This window comes from Argopecten irradians, chromosome 11 (assembly GCF_041381155.1).
Source record: "Argopecten irradians isolate NY chromosome 11, Ai_NY, whole genome shotgun sequence".
NCBI classification, from domain to species: domain Eukaryota; kingdom Metazoa; phylum Mollusca; class Bivalvia; order Pectinida; family Pectinidae; genus Argopecten; species Argopecten irradians.
The window spans coordinates 20,792,504-20,816,937 of NC_091144.1; the positions used below are offsets into that span (position 1 = coordinate 20,792,504).

Below are 24,434 nucleotides of genomic sequence, written 5' to 3' on the forward strand. Positions count from 1 at the left end.
CCAATTCCAGGTCCTTTTGTACACAGTGACTCGCACATTAAGAGAAAGGGATTTCCCTTCCCTATCACATGATTATCATATCATGGGGGATTCAGCTTGCCCACTGTCAACCAATGTGCTGGACCCCTTTCGTGATAATGGTCATAGAAAAAAAGTGCCGGTTGATATTGGGCGTGCCTTCGGGCTGTTAACTGCACAATTCCTAGTAAATCTGACAAAAGGAATCATTTGAGAAAGAAGATTTTGCAGGAAACAACATAATCGATAAGTAGCCATCTTGGATTTTGACTATTTTATAAATATGACATGGTGAACAATGGCCATATTGAATTTAACAATAGAAGTTTGTTGCTGTTGTAGACTTAATGTGGTTCCTTATGTGTATTCAATATTTGCAAAGGAGGAGATGAAGCAGAGAAAAGATTCGCCTTGCCACTGACAGGCATAAATCATTCAATAGCGGGCGCCAATATTTTTTCTGGGATCTCTTGTCAATGATACATGTATATCAACTACAAAAAAATCGACTGAAGTAAGGTATTCATCATTTGATTTGTTTTGGTTTTTCATAGGTGACATCAGTTGTATATTATATTTTATTACATTAATTAAGCCCACATTGTCCTTTTGAGATGTTTTGCATCTAAAAACGGAAAATAAATAAATAAACCTATGATGTGTTTGATTTCGCCTCTTTTTAAGACCCATTTCTTTCCAATAATGGTACATAAAAATAAGTTTGAGATTAAATGCACAACAAAAGCTTTCCATGTAATGATGAAGTCGGTGTTATAAGGTCGAAAGAAAGAAATGCGTAAGACAGAAGTTCGGGTAAATAGGTCCGTCAGGTAATCATTTAAACATATTCTTCCCTTGTCAACTTGTAATCTGATATTGGAGACGAATATTTCATTGCTTAATATGAAACACCGGCCATATCACTTTGATAACATTTTAAGAATAACATGTTTAAACTAATTCATAAACAGGAGATCACACTCTTCAGCAGTTGCCAATATCTGAATATGTGGAGTATACGGTCAATTTTATCTGATGAACATTTTTTTATTATTATTATTTATCTCATTTAAAAAATAATATTATAAGATCAGAAACTTATTTATCTTAAAGCTATAGAAAACTGTGTGTTACTGAAATTGTGCATTTTTTACTTTAAGTACTGTGTTAATCCTACCAGATATTTAGATATATTTATATCTCTGTTCCTACAGTGTAATGCGAGTCTGGGTACGGCATACAACATGTATCGAATTACACGAAGGCCGTCTTGATCATTTCCGCGTTTTACTTCGAAGAGTCCGGTACACGAAAGCGTCTGCTTAAAAGTGACACCGAGTTGGAATTTCACGCTGACCACGTCGGCGAAAGATAATAATGCTATGAGTTGCAGCAGCTGAAAAGTGGCGCCTAACCAACCATTCCACGATGGCAGGCAACAGTGACGTGAGAAGGCGAACTAGCAATAGACCAAAAGGGAAAGATGCAGAAAATGGCGACTTAGATCGCAAAAAGAAATCTGATGCAGTCGGCGGAACAAAAACTGTTTTTGCACTAGTGTTTGTTATTGTTGTTGCAAGTGGAGTAGGTTATTTCGCTTATATGCAATATTGCAAGGGCATTGTTAACACCCCATTATCCGTTTCTAAAATCAATGCAGCCAATAGCTCAAGTGCAGCGGTCGACCCAGAAAGATTTTGGGGGACTTACCGTTCCAACTTGTACTTTGGAATGAAAACAAGAACACCACGTTCACCGGTATTTGGACTTATGTGGTTACAACAATTAACCGAAAAAATGCCACCACCAATACGACACTGGTGTGACCAAGGCGACCAACTGAAAAAGTACGGATGGCTCAAACATGATGGCAGAAATTTTGGTATTCAAGAAATAGAAGATAATGGTTTTGTCCTGAGAACAGAATTTGTTAAAAGAGCAGGTGGACAACATGGCGGCGATTGGACTGCAAGGATTGTTGCCACAAATTTGGTACGTCATCGGGAGCATTTTGGAAGATGGTTTCATAATAGAAAATGGGCACAGACCTGCATATGGGTAACAGTTACCCATTTGACTAACAGTTATCCATTTGAGTAATTATTTAGTTACCCAAAAGCAGCATTCTGTGAAATGAAAACATATACAGTAACATTGTTTTAGAAATTGTTACAAAAAGGGCATAATAATTTTTAGAATACCTTACAACTGATTGAAGACTCAATGTTTTTGCACATGAACTGTTTATAGCAATTTAGGTATTCTCCATTTTGAAAAAAATGTTTAAAACAACTTCATGCATTTTTCACTCACAGAATCCTGCATTTGGGTTAGTTGCAATATTGTAGCTCAAAAGACTTTTAGACAGAAAATGGTGTCGTCTTTAGAGCTACAATTGGTGCCTATCACTGCTAATGGAGCAAAGTAATGATTATGCAAACCGTTATAAAACGTTTATTTGCATTTCATCTTACTTGTTCGATATCGCTTACTTACTAGGCAATAAAACTGGACCACATAGATTATCAAATTCCCACCGAAGCATTAATTTTTACTCTTTAGGTCTTTCTGAAGGGGATTTATACGTCAAGTCCAGAAATTGTGAATATGACGTCATGTGAACAGACTGTAGATATTAAGAATGGTAGTTATGTTTGTTTTGGACAAAAAATAATATGTAAATGCATGTATACGCATAAAATAATTGGACACATACAAAAAAAGTATAGAAAACTGTGCCCGAGTGATTTTTGGAGGAAGCGCTCCATATGACACATAGGGACCAATTCGTACCCGGCTGAAAGGTATAGCAGGCCGGGTACATATATTTGTTCTACATTTGGGAATGTAACTTATTAATTACTTAAATAGGTAACTGTTACTCAAATGCAGATTTGTGCTCAACCTGTTCATAAAGAACAGAAAAATATAAAGAAACATCTTTGTGACTCGAGTGTCATTGGAACAAGCAATATACATTAAATCCTCATATAGACCTTTATTCATCCAAAGGAGATTTGATTCTGGTCTTGAACACAAGAATTTTGATTAGGAAAGATAAACATCCGTCACATACTTAAATTTATAACCCATGAATTAGACCCAATAACCGCCCAGGGCGCTTAAAAAATCGAAGCAAGACAGGGGTGCTTAATAGAAACAAATTTGGACTAGCCTTTCATAAAATTATTCTACAACGTAAGCCATAAATCAATTTGCAAAAGAAATCTGTAAGAGAACCAACAAAGTTTTCATTTTTTCAGCCTGCATTTACTTCAAAGTAAATGAAAATGAAGCCTAAAAGTATGAGAGGGGCACTTATAGGGATTATGCTTATTGGATCGATAAGGTTATTAAACCAATTTTTTTTTCTTTGGGGTTTGAGCTAATTCGAGTTGGAGTAATGTTTCGGAGCATATTGTAGAATTTTATACTCATACATCAGGGCTTGGGCAAAATTTAGGCAGTTTTGCTAGTACTTTTCCCAAATGTCTTAAAGATTTAAAAAAAATCCTTAATCATTCCAATAGAGATTGTCCTAACAAAATTTTGTTAAAATCCGAAAATGTCCTAAAATTTTGAAACCAATCTGAAGCACTATATACTCTAGAACGAATATACGTACCCGGCCTACTATACCTTTCGACCGGCTACGAATTGGTCCCTTTGTGTCGTAGTGGAGCACTGCCTCCGAAAATCACTCGGGCATAGTTTTCTATACTTTTTTGTATGTGTCCAATTATTTTATGTGTATATATGTATTTACATATTATTTTTGTCCAAAACAAACATAACTACCATTCTTAATATCTACTGTACCGCTCACAAGACGTCAAATACTCAATTTGTGGACTTGTCGTATAAATTCCCTTCAGAAAGACCTTCATATGTATATGTAAGAACATAATGCCTCGATGAGAATTTGATATTTTATGTGGTTCAGTTTTATTGCCTATTAGGTAAGCGATATCAAACAAGTACGATAAAAATGCAAACAAACGTTTTATAATGGTTTGCATAATCATTACTTTGCTCCATTAGCAGTAATAGGCGCCAATTGTAGCTCTAAAGACAACACCATTTTCTGTCAAAAAGTCTTTTGAGCTACAATATTGCAGCTATATATACTCAAACTACCAATTCTGAAAGTTATCCTTAATCCTGTGTTTGTTAGATCATAAGAGTTGCTTCCGTTATAATATATAAAGAATTCATGAAACATTTGCGAAATTGAAAAAAAAGAAAGATATATTTTACCTTTACATTGTATATTATATATATACTAGTAAACAGCTTATAAAATGTAAAAAAAAATATTGCATTTTTTATGTACATGTATTTTTATATTTGTCCAAAAATAACTAGTTAATAAAGTTTGATAAACAAGTTCTTTTGACTTCATAAACATAACTTCATTTGCTATATTGACAAGTTAACAGAGTAACACGCACAATATCAAATCACAGTTTTGTAGCAGTAGATTTAATTTGATAAGAATTGATAGCAAATAAAAAAAGTATAATATTTTTTGGTAAAAATAATTTTATATTTTTGTGATGCCAAAAATAGTCAACAAAGTGCCATAAATCTAGTATTAAAGCTTAAGATAATTTTTAAACTTTACACCAATTGCAAAACAAGATATTTATTGCTCTTATACAAATCACTTTGGATGGCCCTAAATTAAGGCCATATGATGTGTGTGTCGGAAATACATTAAGTAAAGACCTTTTGCCTGATTCCATAATAAACTAAAATCATTTTTGTTGTTTGCAGGATCAGCAGAAACCAGTTGTCCTATCACTCATGTACTACGTGGCATTGGATGGCCAGGGACGTTTGGAGCCAGAAATGTCCAGGAATAGACTGAGTGCTGTCAGAGGCTATTCAGAGGAACTGGGTGACTTTACATTAAATTTTCCAAAGTCAAAAACAAAGGCACAGGCAAAATACAGTCATCTTATAACATATACCTCACGATTAGATCAGCTTAAAGAAGTTGTTTCCAATGCGATGAAGGTCGATGCCTGGGACAAACAACGTACTCAGCCGTACTTTGTACTTGGTGGACGTCTTGTCCCACGTGACAGTCCAGGGGGTCCTAACTTCATGGTCCAACAGGTGACGGTCCAGCTTCCATTTGAAATGGAGATCATCTTTGAGTCTGGCAGTGTAACAAACAGACCTGATGCATTGTCTGATGAGATCTTTCTAAAAGAATTGGCCAAGTACTCTCAAGCGTTTGATGAAAAATTTTCAGCTACTTTTAATTTGGAAGGAAAAGGCTACAGCCAGGATGAGAATAACTTTGCTAAAGCTGCTCTCAGTAACATGCTTGGTGGTATCGGCTATTTCTATGGATCTTCGGTCGTTCAATCTCGTTACAATGAGGAGCCCGTCGAATACTGGTCAGCAGCCTTATACAGCGGTGTTCCTTCAAGATCATTCTTCCCTCGCGGTTTTCTGTGGGATGAAGGGTTCCATAACCTTTTGATCAGCCGCTGGGACATTGAAATATCAAAAGACATTATTTCTCATTGGTTAGATTTGATGAACACTGAAGGTTGGATTCCGAGGGAGCAGATTTTAGGAGTTGAAGCACGAGCCAGGGTACCACAGGAATTTGTTATTCAGAGAAATGAAAATGCCAATCCACCAACATTTTTCTTGCCACTTCAAAGAATAATTCAGCAAATATCGTCTTCAAATGATGCTAAAGATCAAAAGTTCATGAAGTTTGTTTACCCTCGTCTGAAAGTTTGGTATAATTGGTACAATTCAACACAGACAGGAAAACGCCCCCTCACTTACAGGTGGCGGGGACGGGATTCAAAGACAAACAAGGAACTGAACCCCAAAACGCTGACTTCAGGGTTAGACGACTATCCGAGGGCATCCCATCCAACTGATGATGAACGCCATGTTGATCTGCGATGTTGGATGGCGTTTGCATCTGGTTTGATGGCAGATATTGCAGAAGCACTTGGAGAAGACCCATCAGAATACAAATCTACACACCAACTCCTCACCGATAATAAATTACTGAATGAATTGCATTGGTCCCAAGCAAAGCAACAGTATTCAGATTATGGTCTGCATACAGATAAGATCCATCTACAACGACCCAAACCCCCTGCGAAGTTACAACCAGGACAGCCACAGCCACAGATGGACAAGATCAGAGTTGTGTCGAAGGAACCAGAGTATAGATTAGTGGACACATTCGGTTATGTTAGTCTCTTTCCCTTCCTACTTCGAATTATTGATGCAGATTCTGTAAAGTTGTTTCAAACTATCGCAAAATTACAAAAACCCGAATATCTTTGGACTGACTATGGGTTAAGATCACTCTCTAAAAATGCACATTTATATAACAGATATAACACTGAACACGACCCACCATATTGGAGAGGCGCCATCTGGATAAACATGAATTATTTAGCTCTCGGAGCACTGCACCACTATTCCGTTACTCCTGGAAAATACCAGGAAACGGCAAGGTCTGCTTATAAAAGTTTACGACAAAATGTTGTTAGGAATATTTTCAAAGAGTACAGGAGAACAGGTTATATATGGGAACAGTATAGTGATAACTTTGGCTCTGGAAAAGGAACTCATCCGTTTACAGGTTGGTCCGCACTTGTTGTACTCATCATGGCTGAAGAGTACTAACATTATTTTTATGTAACTTATCAATGATTATTAGGTGATCATACAATAAATCCAACATCATGTTTTTTTATAGATCATGAATCATTCAGATCATGAATCATTTTGTCAAATATTTGCCTTAAATTTTTAATGCACATGAAGGACCAGTGATCTTCTAGAATAATGCTATTGTACAATGTAGAACACCCATTTCCCACCAACCCTTTCTTTTTAAGATTTCCATATTATTATTAAGATTTTTCATCAATGGCTTTTAAAACGTCTTTTGCCAAATAGTTTCTATGATATGTAGCTGGATCTATTATTTTCATGAATGATGTTTTCTGAATCTATGCGATAAATTCCACTTTATTTTGAATCAAAGACCTTACAAATTGTAACTGCCATCTTACTAACCTCAAACGGAAAGTATAATACTCTTTGTTATCCAAAGATTATATTTTTCTCAATCATAAGTGAATGCAAGTGATTCATTGATATCTTATGGTATTTTAATTGTTATTTCTAAATTTTGTAATAAAATCTGCACATATGATGTAGTCTTTTTTTTTTATGGAGCAGGGTGGGTAGCCTAGTGTTGTTTCAGATTGTGTCACATGAATACAATAAATGAGTGTTCATAGTCACATAATGTTAAGATTCTACTATTTGCGTTCACATACTGTAAACCAAGGATAGATTTGTCACTGTCTCTTTACACAACTAAACACCGCGCTAGACGCCTATGATCCGAGAATAAAAATCATTTTTCTCAACAAATACTTATCTTATCAAGTCAAATGAAACACCAATGTAAAGCTTAATAAATTTCACTATCTCTAATCCTTGCTTTAAGAACGGAAGATTCAGAAGAAATGTAAATTTTCATGAAAAAAAATATATCTCTAGAAATGAAGGCTTGCTTCAGAAAGTAAGACGTTAAGCCTCACACCCACAATCAATCAAAGGTTGCACCAGCTGAGATCAAAGGAAAACCAGTCGTCGCCCAACGTCACGGTCAGTGCACAAACACAAAAGCATTTGTGACATATTCATCCAAAACCCTGAGTGACCTATCCTTCAAATCTAAGTTGCTGTATAAACCAACTTATTTTTGGATGTAGATAAACCTGCCCATTTCTCAGGTGATGGGAATTTGCAAATATAAATTGCCATGAAAAAAAAATCAAATACAAGTACAACAGAACTTCTTTACTGTAAACTGAAGAATCAAATTGCCATGAAAATTAGGCACGCAAAATGCGAAATTAAGTCAAGGCAAAAATGAGTTGGTTTACAAGAATCCTTGAAAAAGTTAAAAAAAAAGATGGGGACCAGTGTCAACTATATACTCAACCTTCATATAATAAGTCAGGAGATCCTTCATATTAACCCATGAATGAGTCTGTTTGAAAGGTGATTTACCATAATAGAGGCAGCAGTGGTTAAGTGATAAAGTTTCAACATATTACCACAGGCCCTACACCTCTGAGCCACGGGTTCCAAACCCATGAGTGCCAGTTGCAGAGTACGTACTGCAGGTTGGTAGTTTTCTCTTTCTCTGGATACTCCGGATCTCCTCCACTAACAATCCGGGCACAAGACCCTGGCTTGTGACCTTAAACTTAACCGTGATACACCACTATATATGATAACGGCTGACTAAAAAAACACAAAAGTCAAAATCAAATTGAAGTTTTTTATTTCATTTTTTTACCATGATAACTTGTATCTGTGTAATTTTACACAATGTTGTGAAGCTGGTCATTATGTTATGACAGGGTTGGGTAAGCTACACAAATTTCCATCACCAGGGGTATCTTAAACACCAATCTACTGTAAGTTTGTGTTATTCTTTGTGGTGCTTCATTTTGCTGTATTCAGGGTCATTGAATACAGAACGAAAATAAATATCCAGCAAATATTCATATATATTACTGTATATACATCAAAAATGTATGTAATCCAACAATGTTAGATTTCCAATGGAATACACATCTAGTAGACATAGTTATTATAACAATGACTATCAGAAAAACAACAATGGACATCTGCTATTGCTGGATTAAAATATTTACTGCAGACTTTTGACAAATCAGTGTTTACGGAAATTTAATACCCACAAAATATTGACTAGGACAACTTCGAAATATTTGCCCCCAAAATTTACCAACTCTTCTAATAAGCAAAAGCTAAACAGAAGCAAAATATCTGAAGGTAAATTGAAGACATTGGCAGTAGCATGCTGTGTAAGAAACCAGTGAACTGTAAATGTTGGTAGCCAATTTCACCAATTTAGATATGATATAAATTTTATCTAGTATTTAGCACACCTTGCCAGAAAAATTTATTGTTTTTGTAGCACACTGGTAGATTAGACAGTACATATCATGCCCACACATCATGTAATGTTCCCCAGGATATAAGATTCACAGAAAGTGTAGAATGTCAAATTACACCAAAGATTGAATGTTAGAGTTAAGCATGACAAGAAACTTTTGAAACATTACATCATAATTTCATTAATCTTACAAAGTCTGCAAGAAAAGCTGACCAATTGCCTCTAATGTATGGTAGTTACATTTGGCTAATCTTGGGCCTCAATTTAATACGCTCTTTGTAAGTCGTAAAAACATGCATAAAGTGGTATATTGGTGATCACAATTACTTAAAAAAGCCTGGTGTATATTGCACAAAATACCTCCATGGTTTTAAGTTTCTAGTACACACTGGCAGTAACATTTCTTTAACTGAATAGGACTCTCAAACATAGATTTTGATCTAGGAACTTTCACTTTCAGTAGCACCATGCTGTTAATACATTTATAGTAGGACAATGTGGAAAACATTTATAGTAGGGGCGCAAATAAATGCACTGCCAGACCGGGGATTAACCAGGGGCCTTCCAAACACTAGTCTGATGATATACCGATTGAAGTACCTGGTCACCTGCGGTCAACCTGAACTGAAACCATTACACATTCAATGAGAGACTAATAAACAAATGGACTTGCTTATTGTTATATGACTTGTACTTTGCTCATCTAATTGTTCTTCTTAGCATTCTAGTGTGGTTCCTAAAAATCTTGGGGAAGAATTAAAACATTATGCTTTTTGATAGATAATGGTGCTCAATAAGTTCATGATCTTAATTGAATCTATAACAGGAGAAGTGAAAATGTAGGAGCTAGACCGGGGTTCCAACTCAGAAAAATCAGAATACTCGCCAAATGCTACACCTAGTCACCGATGATTGACAGTCCATCTACAGGACCTATCAAAAACAGATTTTGTTCTGTTATTTTCACTTTTCCCTCAAATTTCTTGAACACAAAGTTTCCGAAAATAGCAATTATAAACCAGATTCAGAATATTCATGTGTAAGATAGTTTTGAGATAAAGCAACTACTAATTCTAAAGACAAAAGATGAATTGAATCACCCACCATCTAATGGTGAGCAAACACTACAACCTCATGCTACCCAAAATATAAATGTTACAAAATGTCTAGTATGTTAATATGAGGGAATTTCAGCCTTGGTAAACAGTGTCATGATTACTGGTTATAAAATCTTAAAATATGTTCATGTATAATAAAAGTAATAAATAAATCTAGTTGGCATTAACAGGAATTGAGTTGTGCTCACATACGCTCATGGCAAATATAGCAAACATATGGCAAAAAAATGTTTCATAATTTAATGTCAACAAAAAAGCATGTCTTTGAGAACAAATTTGAAATAAACACGATACCAAGCACTAAATTGAAATGCTTTAATGAAATCTCATTTTTCAATGTACTGATGCACTCTGTGGTAAGCATAGCATTTGGACCACAAAGGAATGGGAAGAGGTTTAAAACAACAAAGGTCAAATAGACATGTATCGCTCACCTACTTTATATGCAACTGTTCAAATTGAACTTTGCTAAACCAGGCCAAAGTTCATTCCAACATTCCTCAACTTCAGAAATCTCTTGAACTTGAAATTTTCAACAAGCACTACAAAAACCTAAAGATGGCAAACTTGCCATAAGTTCTGTAATACTTTCCCAAGGAAACTAGTAACAAGTTTCCATATGTTAAGAAATGTGTGTGAAACAGGGACCAACTGGCATTACCCAAGATCAGACAATGCAGAGACAAAGAACTGCTATAAGCTCACTTTCAAGGGTTTTTTTTTTTTTTTTGGTGTGTGTGTGTGGGGGGGAGCAGCTATTGGTGTAATTCATGCAGTGAGATTATTGATTATAGCACTCATAATAATAAAACAATAGAATATCAACTACAAAAGCAAGAGGAGTATTGTTCTCTAGGTTGGTGAGAATGATAGCTATGGAGAGGAGCAAGTCATTAAATAGCTGACACATATACAGTACCATTAAATATTTTCAAACACTTGATGAAACATATACTTTAACCATACATCCACAATGATAAAATATTTTATGTCTGACAACACCGTCCCACATGCTACACATGCAGCAGAGTTACAACTCACCATTGCTTTTTGCGAACACATTTGTTTATTTCTCAGATATGACACAATAATTATTAACAAAATGGTCTTATTTCCCTTTCTTTTGTTTTATCACTCTGAATAACCCCCTTGTGGACTTGATCATGCTTATACCAATGTAACTTGACTATTTAAGCTGTTAAATTTCTTTCATTACTTAACAAAAAACATATCTAGTATTGCAGCATTACAAACATGCACCGGAGTGATGCTCACAGCATCAAATACAGCCTAAATAATTTAAACATTGATCAACTCAATGAACAGGAATACTTTATACCAACTGTAAGAGATTGTCAGCATGAAGCTGACCGAGTGCTGACTAGCCAAAATCTTACATTCTGGTTGAGATATACATGTCCATGGAGCAAACCAATATTTCATGATTTTTCATCCCTTGATTTTTCTTTCCTAATTACACTAAAGGAATCTAAATCAGGTTAAGTCGAAATATCCTTAACATGGTAATACAAGAAATGACATTCTGGAAAGTGATGTCATAATATTGATGATGTATCGTCAAAACCTTACAGCTACCAAGTCGTCTTTTCAACATTCTAGTAAAGACAGACTTATGCTATAGCAGCTACTCTTGTAGAAGAAAGCCTTTTGACACTTATGACTTATTACATGTAGTCAAGAGGTCTCTTTAATGCAATAGTAACTAAAGAGGGTGGTTCTCCTGTTTGGAACTGGAAGAACTAAATGAATGAAAATTTGTTCTGTTTTTTCCCCTTATTATTTAAAAAAAAAATCTTGGCATATATCTCTTCTGCCACATAATAACTATCAATAATTTAGATAACAGATTATTCCGATTCAACGATACACATCTCCTCCAGGATCCCTATGAGCTGTCCCTCTCAGACGTAAGTTCCATAAGACGAAAGTTCCACGATGTTCATGGCCGCCTAGGACCCAAGTTTCTGTATACACCAGGTATGTCCATGGTCATGATGATCTGTAGCTTTACACTAATACTGCAGTATGGATGGTCTAGAATGTCTTCCTATGGATGGCCTTCAATCCCTCCTCATTGTACTCTCGTTTAGATACCCACATCTTCTTAAACGTGTCGAGGGAAGCTAAGATTGACCCACTGTGAAACATAAACAAGTACAACTTAACAACATGTTTTTAAATTCCAAATGCAAAAATATTCCAAGTTTTGAAACAATGATGGTAACTTAAGAATGAAGACAAAACAATAATTTGATGAAATATCAAAATAATATCAATATACTAATCAAATAATGGATTGATGCACCCATTTAGAGCATCAAAATTACAAATGAGACTACGATAATTGATTTGGAAGCAGAAATCAATCTGAAGTAAACTTTGTTTATCCAAGCATTTAATTGGCTCCCACTAAACTTAAACATTCAAATTCACATACTGTATTCGACCTCTTAAGTGCCTATATCCCTATTAGCGCCTCTCCCCCTTTTTTTAGGGCTCAATTTCAATTGCTAATTTCAATTGCCCAGGCATAAATAAAGACCAAAATTACACAAAACTGTATACCGTAGATTTGCCACAATTTCGTATTATTAGCACCTTTTCATATTTTTTTTTTTCAATTTTTTAAATGCTCAATGTGCTTATTGGGTGGAATACAGTAACTCAAAATGGAATAGTCTGATAACACTGAGATTCGAATACGGTAACTCAAAATGGAATAGTCTGATAACACTGAGATTCGAATACGGTAACTCAAAATGGAATAGTCTGATAACACTGAGATTCGAATACGGTAACTCAAAATGGAATAGTCTGATAACACTGAGATTCGAATACGGTAACTCAAAATGGAATAGTCTGATAACACTGAGATTCGAATACGGTAACTCAAAATGGAATAGTCTGATAACACTGAGATTCGAATATGGTAACTCAAAATGGAATAGTCTGATAACACTGAGAATTGAATACGGTAACTCAAAATGGAATAGTCTGATAACACTGAGATTCGAATACGGTAACTCAAAATGGAATAGTCTGGTAACACTGAGATTCGAATACGGTAACTCAAAATGGAATAGTCTGGTAACACTGAGATTCAAATACGGTAACTCAAAATGGAATAGTCTGATAACACTGAGATTCGAATACGGTAACTCAAAATGGAATAGTCTGATAACACTGAGATTCGAATACGGTAACTCAAAATGGAATAGTCTGATAACACTGAGATTCGAATACGGTAACTCAAAATGGAATAGTCTGATAACACTGAGATTCGAATACGGTAACTCAAAATGGAATAGTCTGATAACACTGAGATTTGAATACGGTAACTCAAAATGGAATAGTCTGATAACACTGAGATTCGAATACGGTAACTCAAAATGGAATAGTCTGATAACACTGAGATTCGAATACGGTAACTCAAAATGGAATAGTCTGGTAACACTGAGATTCGAATACGGTAACTCAAAATGGAATAGTCTGGTAACACTGAGATTCGAATACGGTAACTCAAAATGGAATAGTCTGATAACACTGAGATTCGAATACGGTAACTCAAAATGGAATAGTCTGATAACACTGAGATTCGAATATGGTAACTCAAAATGGAATAGTCTGATAACACTGAGATTCGAATATGGTAACTCAAAATGGAATAGTCTGATAACACTGAGAATTGAATACGGTAACTCAAAATGGAATAGTCTGATAACACTGAGATTCGAATACGGTAACTCAAAATGGAATAGTCTGGTAACACTGAGATTCGAATACGGTAACTCAAAATGGAATAGTCTGGTAACACTGAGATTCAAATACGGTAACTCAAAATGGAATAGTCTGATAACACTGAGATTCGAATACGGTAACTCAAAATGGAATAGTCTGATAACACTGAGATTTGAATACGGTAACTAAAATGGAATAGTCTGATAACACTGAGATTCGAATACGGTAACTCAAAATGGAATAGTCTGATAACACTGAGATTCGAATACGGTAACTCAAAATGGAATAGTCTGATAACACTGAGATTCGAATACGGTAACTCAAAATGGAATAGTCTGATAACACTGAGAATTGAATACGGTAACTCAAAATGGAATAGTCTGATAACACTGAGATTCGAATACGGTAACTCAAAATGGAATAGTCTGATAACACTGAGATTCGAATACGGTAACTCAAAATGGAATAGTCTGATAACACTGAGATTCGAATACGGTAACTCAAAATGGAATAGTCTGATAACACTGAGATTCGAATACGGTAACTCAAAATGGAATAGTCTGATAACACTGAGATTCGAATACGGTAACTCAAAATGGAATAGTCTGATAACACTGAGATTCGAATACGGTAACTCAAAATGGAATAGTCTGATAACACTGAGATTCGAATACGGTAACTCAAAATGGAATAGTCTGATAACACTGAGATTCGAATACGGTAACTCAAAATGGAATAGTCTGATAACACTGAGATTTGAATACGGTAACTCAAAATGGAATAGTCTGATAACACTGAGAATTGAATACGGTAACTCAAAATGGAATAGTCTGATAACACTGAGATTCGAATACGGTAACTCAAAATGGAATAGTCTGATAACACTGAGATTCGAATACGGTAACTCAAAATGGAATAGTCTGATAACACTGAGATTTACAACAGACTCACTGATGTCAAGGTTCAATTGTATGTTCCAACTACAATCAATCAAATTAGTAAAGGAATTTAAACTTTCAAGAAAGGTGCTAAGAAGGAAAGCAGGATATGACATTTACAGCTTCATCAGGCCTAGAGTTATATGCATTTTACTTACCCTATCCAAGTGGAATATAATCTTTCTTGGGGAGCAGAAATCTGCAAGAGAAATATTTTGTTAGCAATCACAATGTATAACCCAGTGTAGGGATACAGGAGTTACTCCCCCTGACTGAATCATTCTCATGTGCGTTACTTTGATGGCCAAGAGATATATCAGCACCTAAAGCACAAAATTGAGCATAACATATTTATTGGGAAAGATTGTTAGCTACTTTTAAACCTACAGTTTATGCCTGATACTAAATACATGGACCAGGTTACATGTTTTATGGAATATTGAGCAGAAGACCTTGAAATCAAGTGGATTTATTCCAGTGAAGGTTTTTAAAACTTTAGGTCAAAACTCTGAATTATAAATCTGGATGGGACAGTGGGCCCTCACAAGAACTTTTATTTGATGTAGGTCATAGGATAAGTAACTTCCAAACAAAAGTGAGCCCATGGAAAAAAATATGATTTTCAATTAAGTGGGCAAGACATTGTGCTAAAACAGGAGACTAACCTTCAATCCCCTGAGGAACACAATAATGTGGGGATCAGGACTACTTGTCTACTCACCCTAATTTTAATATCCTTTGGAGAAAGTTTCCTAACCTCACTAAGCAGCCTGTCACCAAAACCTGGAAAAGAAAATATCATACAACACATGTACAATAAGTCTGAGAGGAAGTTACTGTATCTATTGAAAATGTCAATTATATATTGTCAAGTCAATAGCATTCAGATACAGACACAAATATGGGATACATTAATTGCAATCTGATTGGTACATGATTGTATTCCTGTGGTCTTAAAATGGCCAACAAACATAGCATGCAGGTAACAAAAAAATATCTGTTACAGTTTTTGTTTTCCCTTCACTTAGATTAACATCGAGAATCATTTAAAGACATGTTAGGTTTAAGAGGTAAAGGAAAATCGGAGTATATGGAGTAAAACCACCAATCAACGGTCTTCATCAGGCAATGGGGTTTCGAACTTGCTACCCTGCGGTGGAGGGATAAACCAACGTTACATTGCTTAGGGACTTGCTGTACCTTATATAGGCACACAAAAACAATTGATTTACTGTACCTTTAAACAATGTTGAACCTCCAGACAGAACTATGTTGGAGAAAAGTGTTCGCCGTATGTCCATGTCAGATTTGCGTATAGAATACTCTAACACTTCATGTATTCCTTCGAACTCCTCACCAATCAGATCAGGTCTAAACAGTAGCTCTGGAGCTCTAAATCTCGCTGGTCCTACCTGTTATAACGGTTAAAAGAATATTGGTACTTTTACTCTAAAAATGTCGCCAAACTTTAAATTACTAAATACAAATTGTTTTAATTTAAACTTAATTTTTTATAGATCAAACTTTAAGACGTTAATTAAGATTTAACATCATATTTTGACACAAAAATATTTATATATCTTAAAATGCTTTTGAGAATTAATAAGTTATTGCAACATTTTTTGAAGTGTTTAGCCTATTTTTAAGGCAATCTATATCTTTATTACAACAGAAAGTACATGGCATAAGTGCAGGAAAATTGAATGGAATGTAACATACCTCTATTGAACTACCATCTGGTAATGTATATTGTGATTTCTCTGCTTCCATAGATTCTTCTTTTAAGGGATTAATAGATAAGTAACAGGCACGCTGAAACAGGAATTTTAATTATAAGACATTTGCAGTGATTAACAAAACACTTTTAAACTGTGTAAGAAAATATGTAAGGAGAGTAATAAGCAACATATGGAAACAGTAGGATAATTTTCATGACTTTTGTTTTCTCAAACTAAGAAGCAAATAACAAGTCATTATCGATATTCCAAGGGTTACTATCACTGTCATTTTGTCCACCCCTGGACTTAGTCGTAGCAAGACTGAAGGTTCTATGTGCTATAACAGATTAGACAGAAAGTTTGGTTCTTTGATGTACATCAACATAATCTAATAATGGTACACCTTAGTTGACTTTGACTTTGGGGTGGTCACTATCTAATCACATCAAAAGGATCTAATAATGGTACACCTTGGTTGACTTTGAATTGGGGTGGTCACTATCTAATCACATCAAAAGGATCTAATAATGGTACACCTTGGTTGACTTTGAATTGGGGTGGTCACTATCTAATCACATCAAAAGGATCTAATAATGGTACACCTTGGTTGACTTTGACTTTGGGGTGGTCACTATCTAATCTTATCAAAAGGATCTAATAATGGTACACACCTTGGTGATGATTTGGTCATATTATCATCTATATGGACTGGTTGGTCACTATCTAATCTTATCAAAAGGATCTAATAATGGTACACCTTGGTTGACTTTGACTTTGGGGTGGTCACTATCTAATCACATCAAAAGGATCTAATAATGGTACACCTTGGTTGACTTTGACTTTGGGGTGGTCACTATCTAATCTTATCAAAAGGATCTAATAATGGTACACCTTGGTTGACTTTGACTTTGGGGTGGTCACTATCTAATCTTATCAAAAGGATCTAATAATGGTACACCTTGGTTGACTTTGACTTTGGGGTGGTCACTATCTAATCTTATCAAAAGGATCTAATAATGGTACATCTTAGTTGACTTTGACTTTGGGGTGGTCACTATCTAATCTTATCAAAAGGATCTAATAATGGTACACCTTGGTTGACTTTGACTTTGGGGTGGTCACTATCTAATCACATCAAAAGGATCTAATAATGGTACACCTTGGTTGACTTTGACTTTGGGTAGTCACTATCTAATCACAGCTAAAGGATCTAATAATGGTACACCTTAGTTGACTTTGAATTGGGGTGGTCACTATCTTATCTTCAAAGAAAATCTCTGAAGTTCTTTGATTGGTCAATATTTTTTCTTCTAAAATGCCTTCAGTCAAGGGTTTGGATATAACAAGAGCGATGATATGGCTGCAAATGACACCAAACTAATTAATAAAACTGGTCTGAAAACAGGCAAACCAGTCATTCCTGGGTCCTACTGCAGCCCTTAATTTGCCTTATAAGAATGACAAATCAAACATAAACTGATATGAAACCTGATCTTACCTCTTTAATAGTTTTCACAATTTCTAACTCAGCTGATGTGTGGAAGTTGTAACCCTCCTTCCTGAGGAGAAGTCGCAGGTAACGTGTCACATCACGGCCGGCAATGTCTGACCTCATGATACTGTGAGGCATAGCAAAACCCTCATAGATAGGTACAGAATGTGTGACACCATCACCGGAATCCAACACAACACCTGTAGTTCTACCTGTGGCATATCTACAAACAAGACAGGGGCAAATGTGATAGCAAATATAAGGTACTGTTTAATGCAAGCATCAGGTCAAATTAAGACAATACCATCAAGGCAACAACCATGCTCTTATAATGTCAAGTTTTAGATCTAAAAAGAGTGTGCGTTCATCAAGTCAAATGTCAGTCCAAAATAATGTGTTATCAGAAGGTTTTATTTTCAGAAAAACACAATGAGTCGAAATTCCTTACAGTGTTAACTAGAGACTGGGTATATATACAAATCATCAAGCTGTCAAATAGAGAGTACACACATTCTAATTTCTTACACAACTATAGTCTTCTTTATAATGACGTTATACTTACAAACTTAATACAGCTTGCATGGAGATGAACAATGCTGGCACATTGAAAGTTTCAAAGAAAATTTCTGCCGCCTTTTCTCTGTTTCTCCTTGGATTTAATGGTGCTTCTGTCAGTAACACTGGATGCTGTAATCGTCATAAACCAAAACATGATTATATTATACTGATGAAGTAAATGACAAGTTTTAAATTAAAATAAACAACATATAATATTTTATTTAACTTTCACATTTTGACAAAATTCTTTTTACTGTTAAATTGAATTGAAAGCTAGGTTGGAATATCTCGAAGACCACTATTGAATTCAGTATTTTATACTCAAAATTAGCATTCTTTTTAATATTTTCTAAATCATTAATGCCTTAGGTTTATTTTGTTTCAACAAGCTCTGCTGAATCTGTAACGACATACCTCTTCTGAAAATGTTTGTAATTGGTCCTTAGAATAAATATATTGCCAGATTCTCTCCATATCATTCCAATCCTTCACTGCACCATGTTCCATAGGATATCGTATCGTCAACAGCCCACGATGTTCCTGTCATCCAAAACATATACCGGTACAAACATAATCAAAATAAGACAAGAGACAGTTATTTTTCAGGGTATTTTGGGATAAAAGTTTTTGTAACAAATTGGGAATTTTTAATCGCAAAAGAACTGTTTTGGGAAAAAGTTACCCATTACTGAACACGGTACTAAAGGTGATTACATATTGTTAACTGTTTCATTAAATTAAAAGGTGACGACCATTGCAACAATTTAGAGCAGTTTGTTTTTAGGTTAAACAACAAGGGGAGAAATTTCCAGGTTTTGTTTGTTTTTCAGCGATTTAATTTGGGATTTTTTCATTGTAATTGGGAAAAATATGTTGGGTTTGGCATTTGGAATGGGGTCCTTTACCGACCCCAGTTATTTAAGGAGAAAAATCCCTTAGAGATGGATATGTAAGGCATTATTAAAGTCCCAGTCTCTAGAAAAAACACCACAGAGTAGGTGTGGGAAATTCATATAAAACAAGCAAATTCCTGGAATTTCCATCCTCTGCTTTAAGGACATATTGTAGGTAAACATTATTGAGGTAAGGTTAAACCTTGGTTGAAACATGAAAAAATAAACTGAAGTCTTCTTCGGAAGTAAGATGTGTAAAATAATGTCCGTTGAAAGTGACTATTAAACTTGTCTGAGCTCTTAAGGCATTTAACTTTGATACTAACTTTTAAAAAAATGGGTTTACATTTGTTACACTTATTGCACGGAAATGGCAAAAAATTACGTTTTTAGTAGGTAATTCAAAGTGCCATAACTCCGCTAAATAGGGTCCATCGACAGTTGCGATCGAATTGGCCGGGCCCTTAAGGCATTTAACCTTGTCACCAAGATTGAAGAAAATGGGTTTACATTTGTTACAGTTATTGCACGGAAATGAAGTGTTACAGACAGACAAACAGACAGACAGAGGGACAAACCCAAATCAATATCCCCTGTTTCGTAGAAAGAGGGGGATAATACTTTCCATAATTGCAATCTATCAACAGCTATATTTATATAGCGCATAAATTAAAATTGTCTGTATTATACATCATTATTCAAATTATAATTCAACCCAGTTTATCCCAAACATATTACATTAAATTTTAATGCCCTAAAAGATATATCTTCCTCTTTTGGATTCCTAAGTGAACCACACTATCAACTTACACAAAATAAGGTCTTCATTATCAAATTAAATTTCCAAGCACAAACCTTATTTGATCAAAATCTTTTTTCTTATTTCTGACCAAATTGGTCTTTACTAATTTTCTTAAAAAGTAGCTATTTAAAGGGTTTGTCTATTTCCTATATAACTTTTCGGACTATTCTTCATCCCCAGACCATATTAAAGAGTTAATTTTGTATTCCACTTATCCTTTATTACCTCAGCATCAGGACCCAGGAAGACATCTCCTTCCAAAGCTCCTGCCATGACTCGAACATGTTTCGGCCGGCCAATACTGCAACAATAACAGGTTATTTATGTTCTTAGTATTACATATATATACTTCAGTTCTTAAGTTTCTTCATTTTATCAATAAAAGTAAATTACAGGTATACACTATTACACACGCACATGTACAGTTGTATCTTTGACTAAATATTAAGTTACTTGCAATTGGTACATACAAGAACCTACTGTTCACAAAAAATACAATTGTATAAACATGTACCGGTAGGTATATACATGTACATGTATATACATTTATATTTAGTAAATATTATTTATATTTCTCTTAAATGAATATTGAGATTCATATCATACTTACAAATTTGGAAAATGATATTTTGGCACCTGGTCTCCAGCGAAACCCGCCTTAATTACCCCAGACCCCTGTAATAAAAAGAAACAATAAAACAATGTCAGAATATAACTTAAAGCTTCAGATTCCTTTATTTAATGCTGAAGTTGATTTGAATCAGCTTGTTAATCACAACAACTTTATAAATTACAGATACAGTAAAAGTTAGTGATAATGCGCTTCTGAGGACCAATGAAAATACACTTGTAATTAATGATATTTTGTTTACTAATATTGCCAACATCTGATATCAGGGCTTTTTTCCAGCATGATTTGGGGCCGAAATTCGAACCCCATTCCCCATGGCAAAGCCTTATAATTTTTCCCAATTCAAGTCTTAAATTTCCCAAAATCAAAGTTTCTTGATAACTATCCAAAAATATTGCATGAACTTAGTTGGATAAGGATACAATATTTGTGAATTTGCATATATAGCCAACATCTGATATAAAGGAACCTTGATGAAAAATGAAAATTACTATGTTATAGCCATTAACTTCTTGTAAGTGTTTTTGTTATATAAACATTTTTTTATTGTACATGCCTTTTGTGCATCATTAAAAGAAATTTAAACATTTGTACTTAGAAAACTGATGATGGATAGGTTTGAGTGACTGTATAAACATGATATTCTTGGAATTCATTAGTAATGCAAGGAGAAAACCTTATTACAACTCATTAGGTTAATCCATAGTCATTTATCTAAAGCCATCTTGATTGTAATGGAATAACACATCCAACACATACTGAGGAATCTTACATTGCTTTCTTGACACCACAGAACCTTCTGGTCTAAACATTCGAAACTAACAATATGCGCTAATATATAACTTGTCTTCCTTGTACAAGGTTTTATCGATAGGACATTATATCCGTGCATACACGCACAACAGGACTCGTCCTTTATTTCATATTGATATGAACTGTCAATTTTATTAGAATGTCATCTTCAGTGGCTTTTTCCCATTGCCACTTTGTTTATCTCTTCACTATTGTATTATTTTTTTCTATGTTTCTACACAAAATTAATCACATTAGTTAGCTTATATCTCTTAGATAAACCTTCTGGTCTTTTTCAGTACTTAGAGGTATTTTTATAAAATGATTATGGACTAATATTTAGAATATATCTAATTGTACTATTCTTTTATATAAAACTGTTTACCAGTACATCTAGATCATTGCCTAGATTTTGTGTACTCTCTATGACGTCAACAATTTCTGTTGTTTACGCGTGTATCCATGACGTCACAATTGATTGATTGTTGTTCTGAGGACGACTCGCTTAGAGTCAAAACATGTCAACAACTATCTGATTAAAAAATCAGCTTACTGGAAGGAACTACCGTGTTGGACTCGCTCTTTAATACACACTCAACACATAATTTTGAAGTTTTGACTTGAATATTTGAATTTTAGAAATTTTTATTTTGTACATCACACTGTACCTATAAGATGTCAATTAAGTTTGTATTTAACAGGGAAGGGGGGGGGAGTATATGAATGTAACAGGAGAAGAGACCATAATTCGAAACCAGGACCTCCAAACACTAGCCAGATGGTCTACCAATTGAGCTACCTGGTCACCAATAATCAACCTAGTCCAATCGCACTACTCTTCTTCCTCCTTTTTCACAGGTTTCATCCTTTGACATACAAGACATACAAGACCTTTATACCACCACTATGGGTATTAAGCTGCATTGAGCGTCAAATTTGTAACAGGAGATGAGAAAATGTAGTGACCAGATCAAGACTCAAGCCCGCAAGATACCTAACCATTTGAGGTACCTTGTCACGATGATCAACCCAGTCCAATCCTGTTACATGTATAAGGTAGTTATTAGTTACTAATAATTATGCAGCCAGCCCAGCTCGAAACAGTGAATCTAGACGTTATAGCCTGGTCCAACAGTCTAATGACAATGCTATATTAATATAAAGGACTAACTAAAAGTAATTAACGCAGAAACAGATATGTACTGTTCTGTAGAGACTCTCTTAGAGAGTACTGGTGTAGCAGGAAATTAATCTCAGTTTGCTTACATGATAAAATGTACATACTAAAACAGCACATAATTCAGCTTCTTGTAATTTCTAAAACAACACATAGATTTTTCTAGTAGCTAATCTACTGGTATTGGTATGAAATGTGCGTTGGCGTTGATCAGTTATTTAGAGTTATCTCCCCTGAAGATCGATCGTACCAATATTATTTTATAGCACACGATGTCGCACACGAAAGTACATAATGAAATTTAATTTATAAGATAAGTGCAAGCTTTGATTGTTGACATATCTGTTATTACCAAATTACAAGTCAAACATATTTAGATATTATTATCATTATTCACATATAAAATGAGTCATTTGCTATCAACATAAAAAAATGGCCTCCGTTTTCAGCCGCATCAGCAGATGCCGTTGATCCAATGCGTTACTTTTAAGACCTGTTATATTATGGGAAATCATTTCTAACTTACGTTGTCTATAACAACGGGCTGGTTCGCTATCACATCAGAATATGGTTCCATCTATTCCTGCCCGTCATTCATCTACACACCATCGATCTCAGTCTAAGGCGTGTCTAAAATAAAGATACGAAATGGTGGATGAGGTTTCCGGACTGAACTGAATACAGTAAAATCAAAATACTGAAAGTACTTAACAGACATGGCAGAAATAAATAAAAACATGTCTGATTAAAAAGCAGATGATAAAACTGATATTAGCATACTGTTCGGAGAAAACGACGTGAATTTGGCTCACAAAATAATCACGTTACAATCAATACTTCCCGCAAGAGAGCTAACTCTGTAATATGCAAAGACGTAATTAGGTATGTTCCCTTGGCTAACTACTTTTAAGTATAATAATATTATTAAATCATGATATATTTGCATCATTACAAGTTTAAATGTTATATCATGGTTTGATATGACCAGTCTTTCCGATTAATATGATATGCTTTGAAGGTATGAAAATAAGCAAATTTACCTGGTTTTTCGAAAATCCGACATTCAAAACGGGAAGTACATTTTGTTTTATTAGTATATAAGTTAATATATTTTCATTTTTTCATTTCAAAAAACCCAAGTACACGCAGAGGTACATCTGCCGACCGTAAAAATGGTGGAGTTGTCACTCTCTCTAATATACATTTCTGGTGTTTCAAGAAGATTGAGACGGAATCATTTGAACTGCAAAGCACATCACCGAAATTCGACAAATTAAACTACAACATAAATGGATCAAGGATTTATAAGGAAATGCTTTCTATCGAACACGACAAAATAACCAAGAACTCCAACTTCTCCAGAAAGCCAGTCTCCACCAAGGAATTCGACAGGGCGCGGCATTATCTCCAACTGGGTCTGTACAACTCTATTGAAATGTATCTCGTGTACATGATTTTAAGTTATATGTGCCGTTTTTATTATGCTCACGAACCAAGATCAGCTTTTGATATGTTATTCATTACCAAAATTTACCACCATTTTGAA

General features: G+C 34.8%; 2 protein-coding genes across 3 annotated transcripts in view; one reads left to right on the forward strand and one right to left on the reverse strand.

Annotated features, from left to right (window-relative positions):
* The first annotated feature begins 1,312 nt into the window (after positions 1–1,312).
* Positions 1,313–24,434, forward strand: part of LOC138334976 (mannosyl-oligosaccharide glucosidase-like) — a 69,880-nt gene continuing 46,758 nt past the window's right edge. The window contains exons 1-2 of one of the 2 annotated variants that reach the window (XR_011210214.1): positions 1,313–2,010; positions 4,795–7,187. Coding sequence is in view for 1 of the 2 variants with exons in the window: in XM_069283854.1 (XP_069139955.1) it covers positions 1,447–2,010; positions 4,795–6,690 (2,460 nt within the window). In the remaining variant the exon portion in view is untranslated. Of the gene's footprint in view, positions 2,011–4,794; positions 7,226–24,434 lie in introns of those variants that run through there. The other variant, XM_069283854.1, reaches the window with a different exon arrangement.
* Positions 8,355–23,549, reverse strand: LOC138334973 (alpha-centractin). Its single transcript, XM_069283851.1, has 11 exons — positions 23,415–23,549; positions 20,899–20,963; positions 20,514–20,589; positions 19,008–19,133; positions 18,598–18,722; positions 18,042–18,258; positions 16,545–16,637; positions 16,063–16,237; positions 15,547–15,608; positions 14,984–15,024; positions 8,355–12,286 (listed from the first exon to the last, which is right to left on the reverse strand). Exons 1-11 carry the CDS (start codon positions 23,463–23,465, stop codon positions 12,184–12,186), a joined length of 1,134 nt encoding a protein of 377 aa, XP_069139952.1. The 5' UTR covers positions 23,466–23,549; the 3' UTR covers positions 8,355–12,183.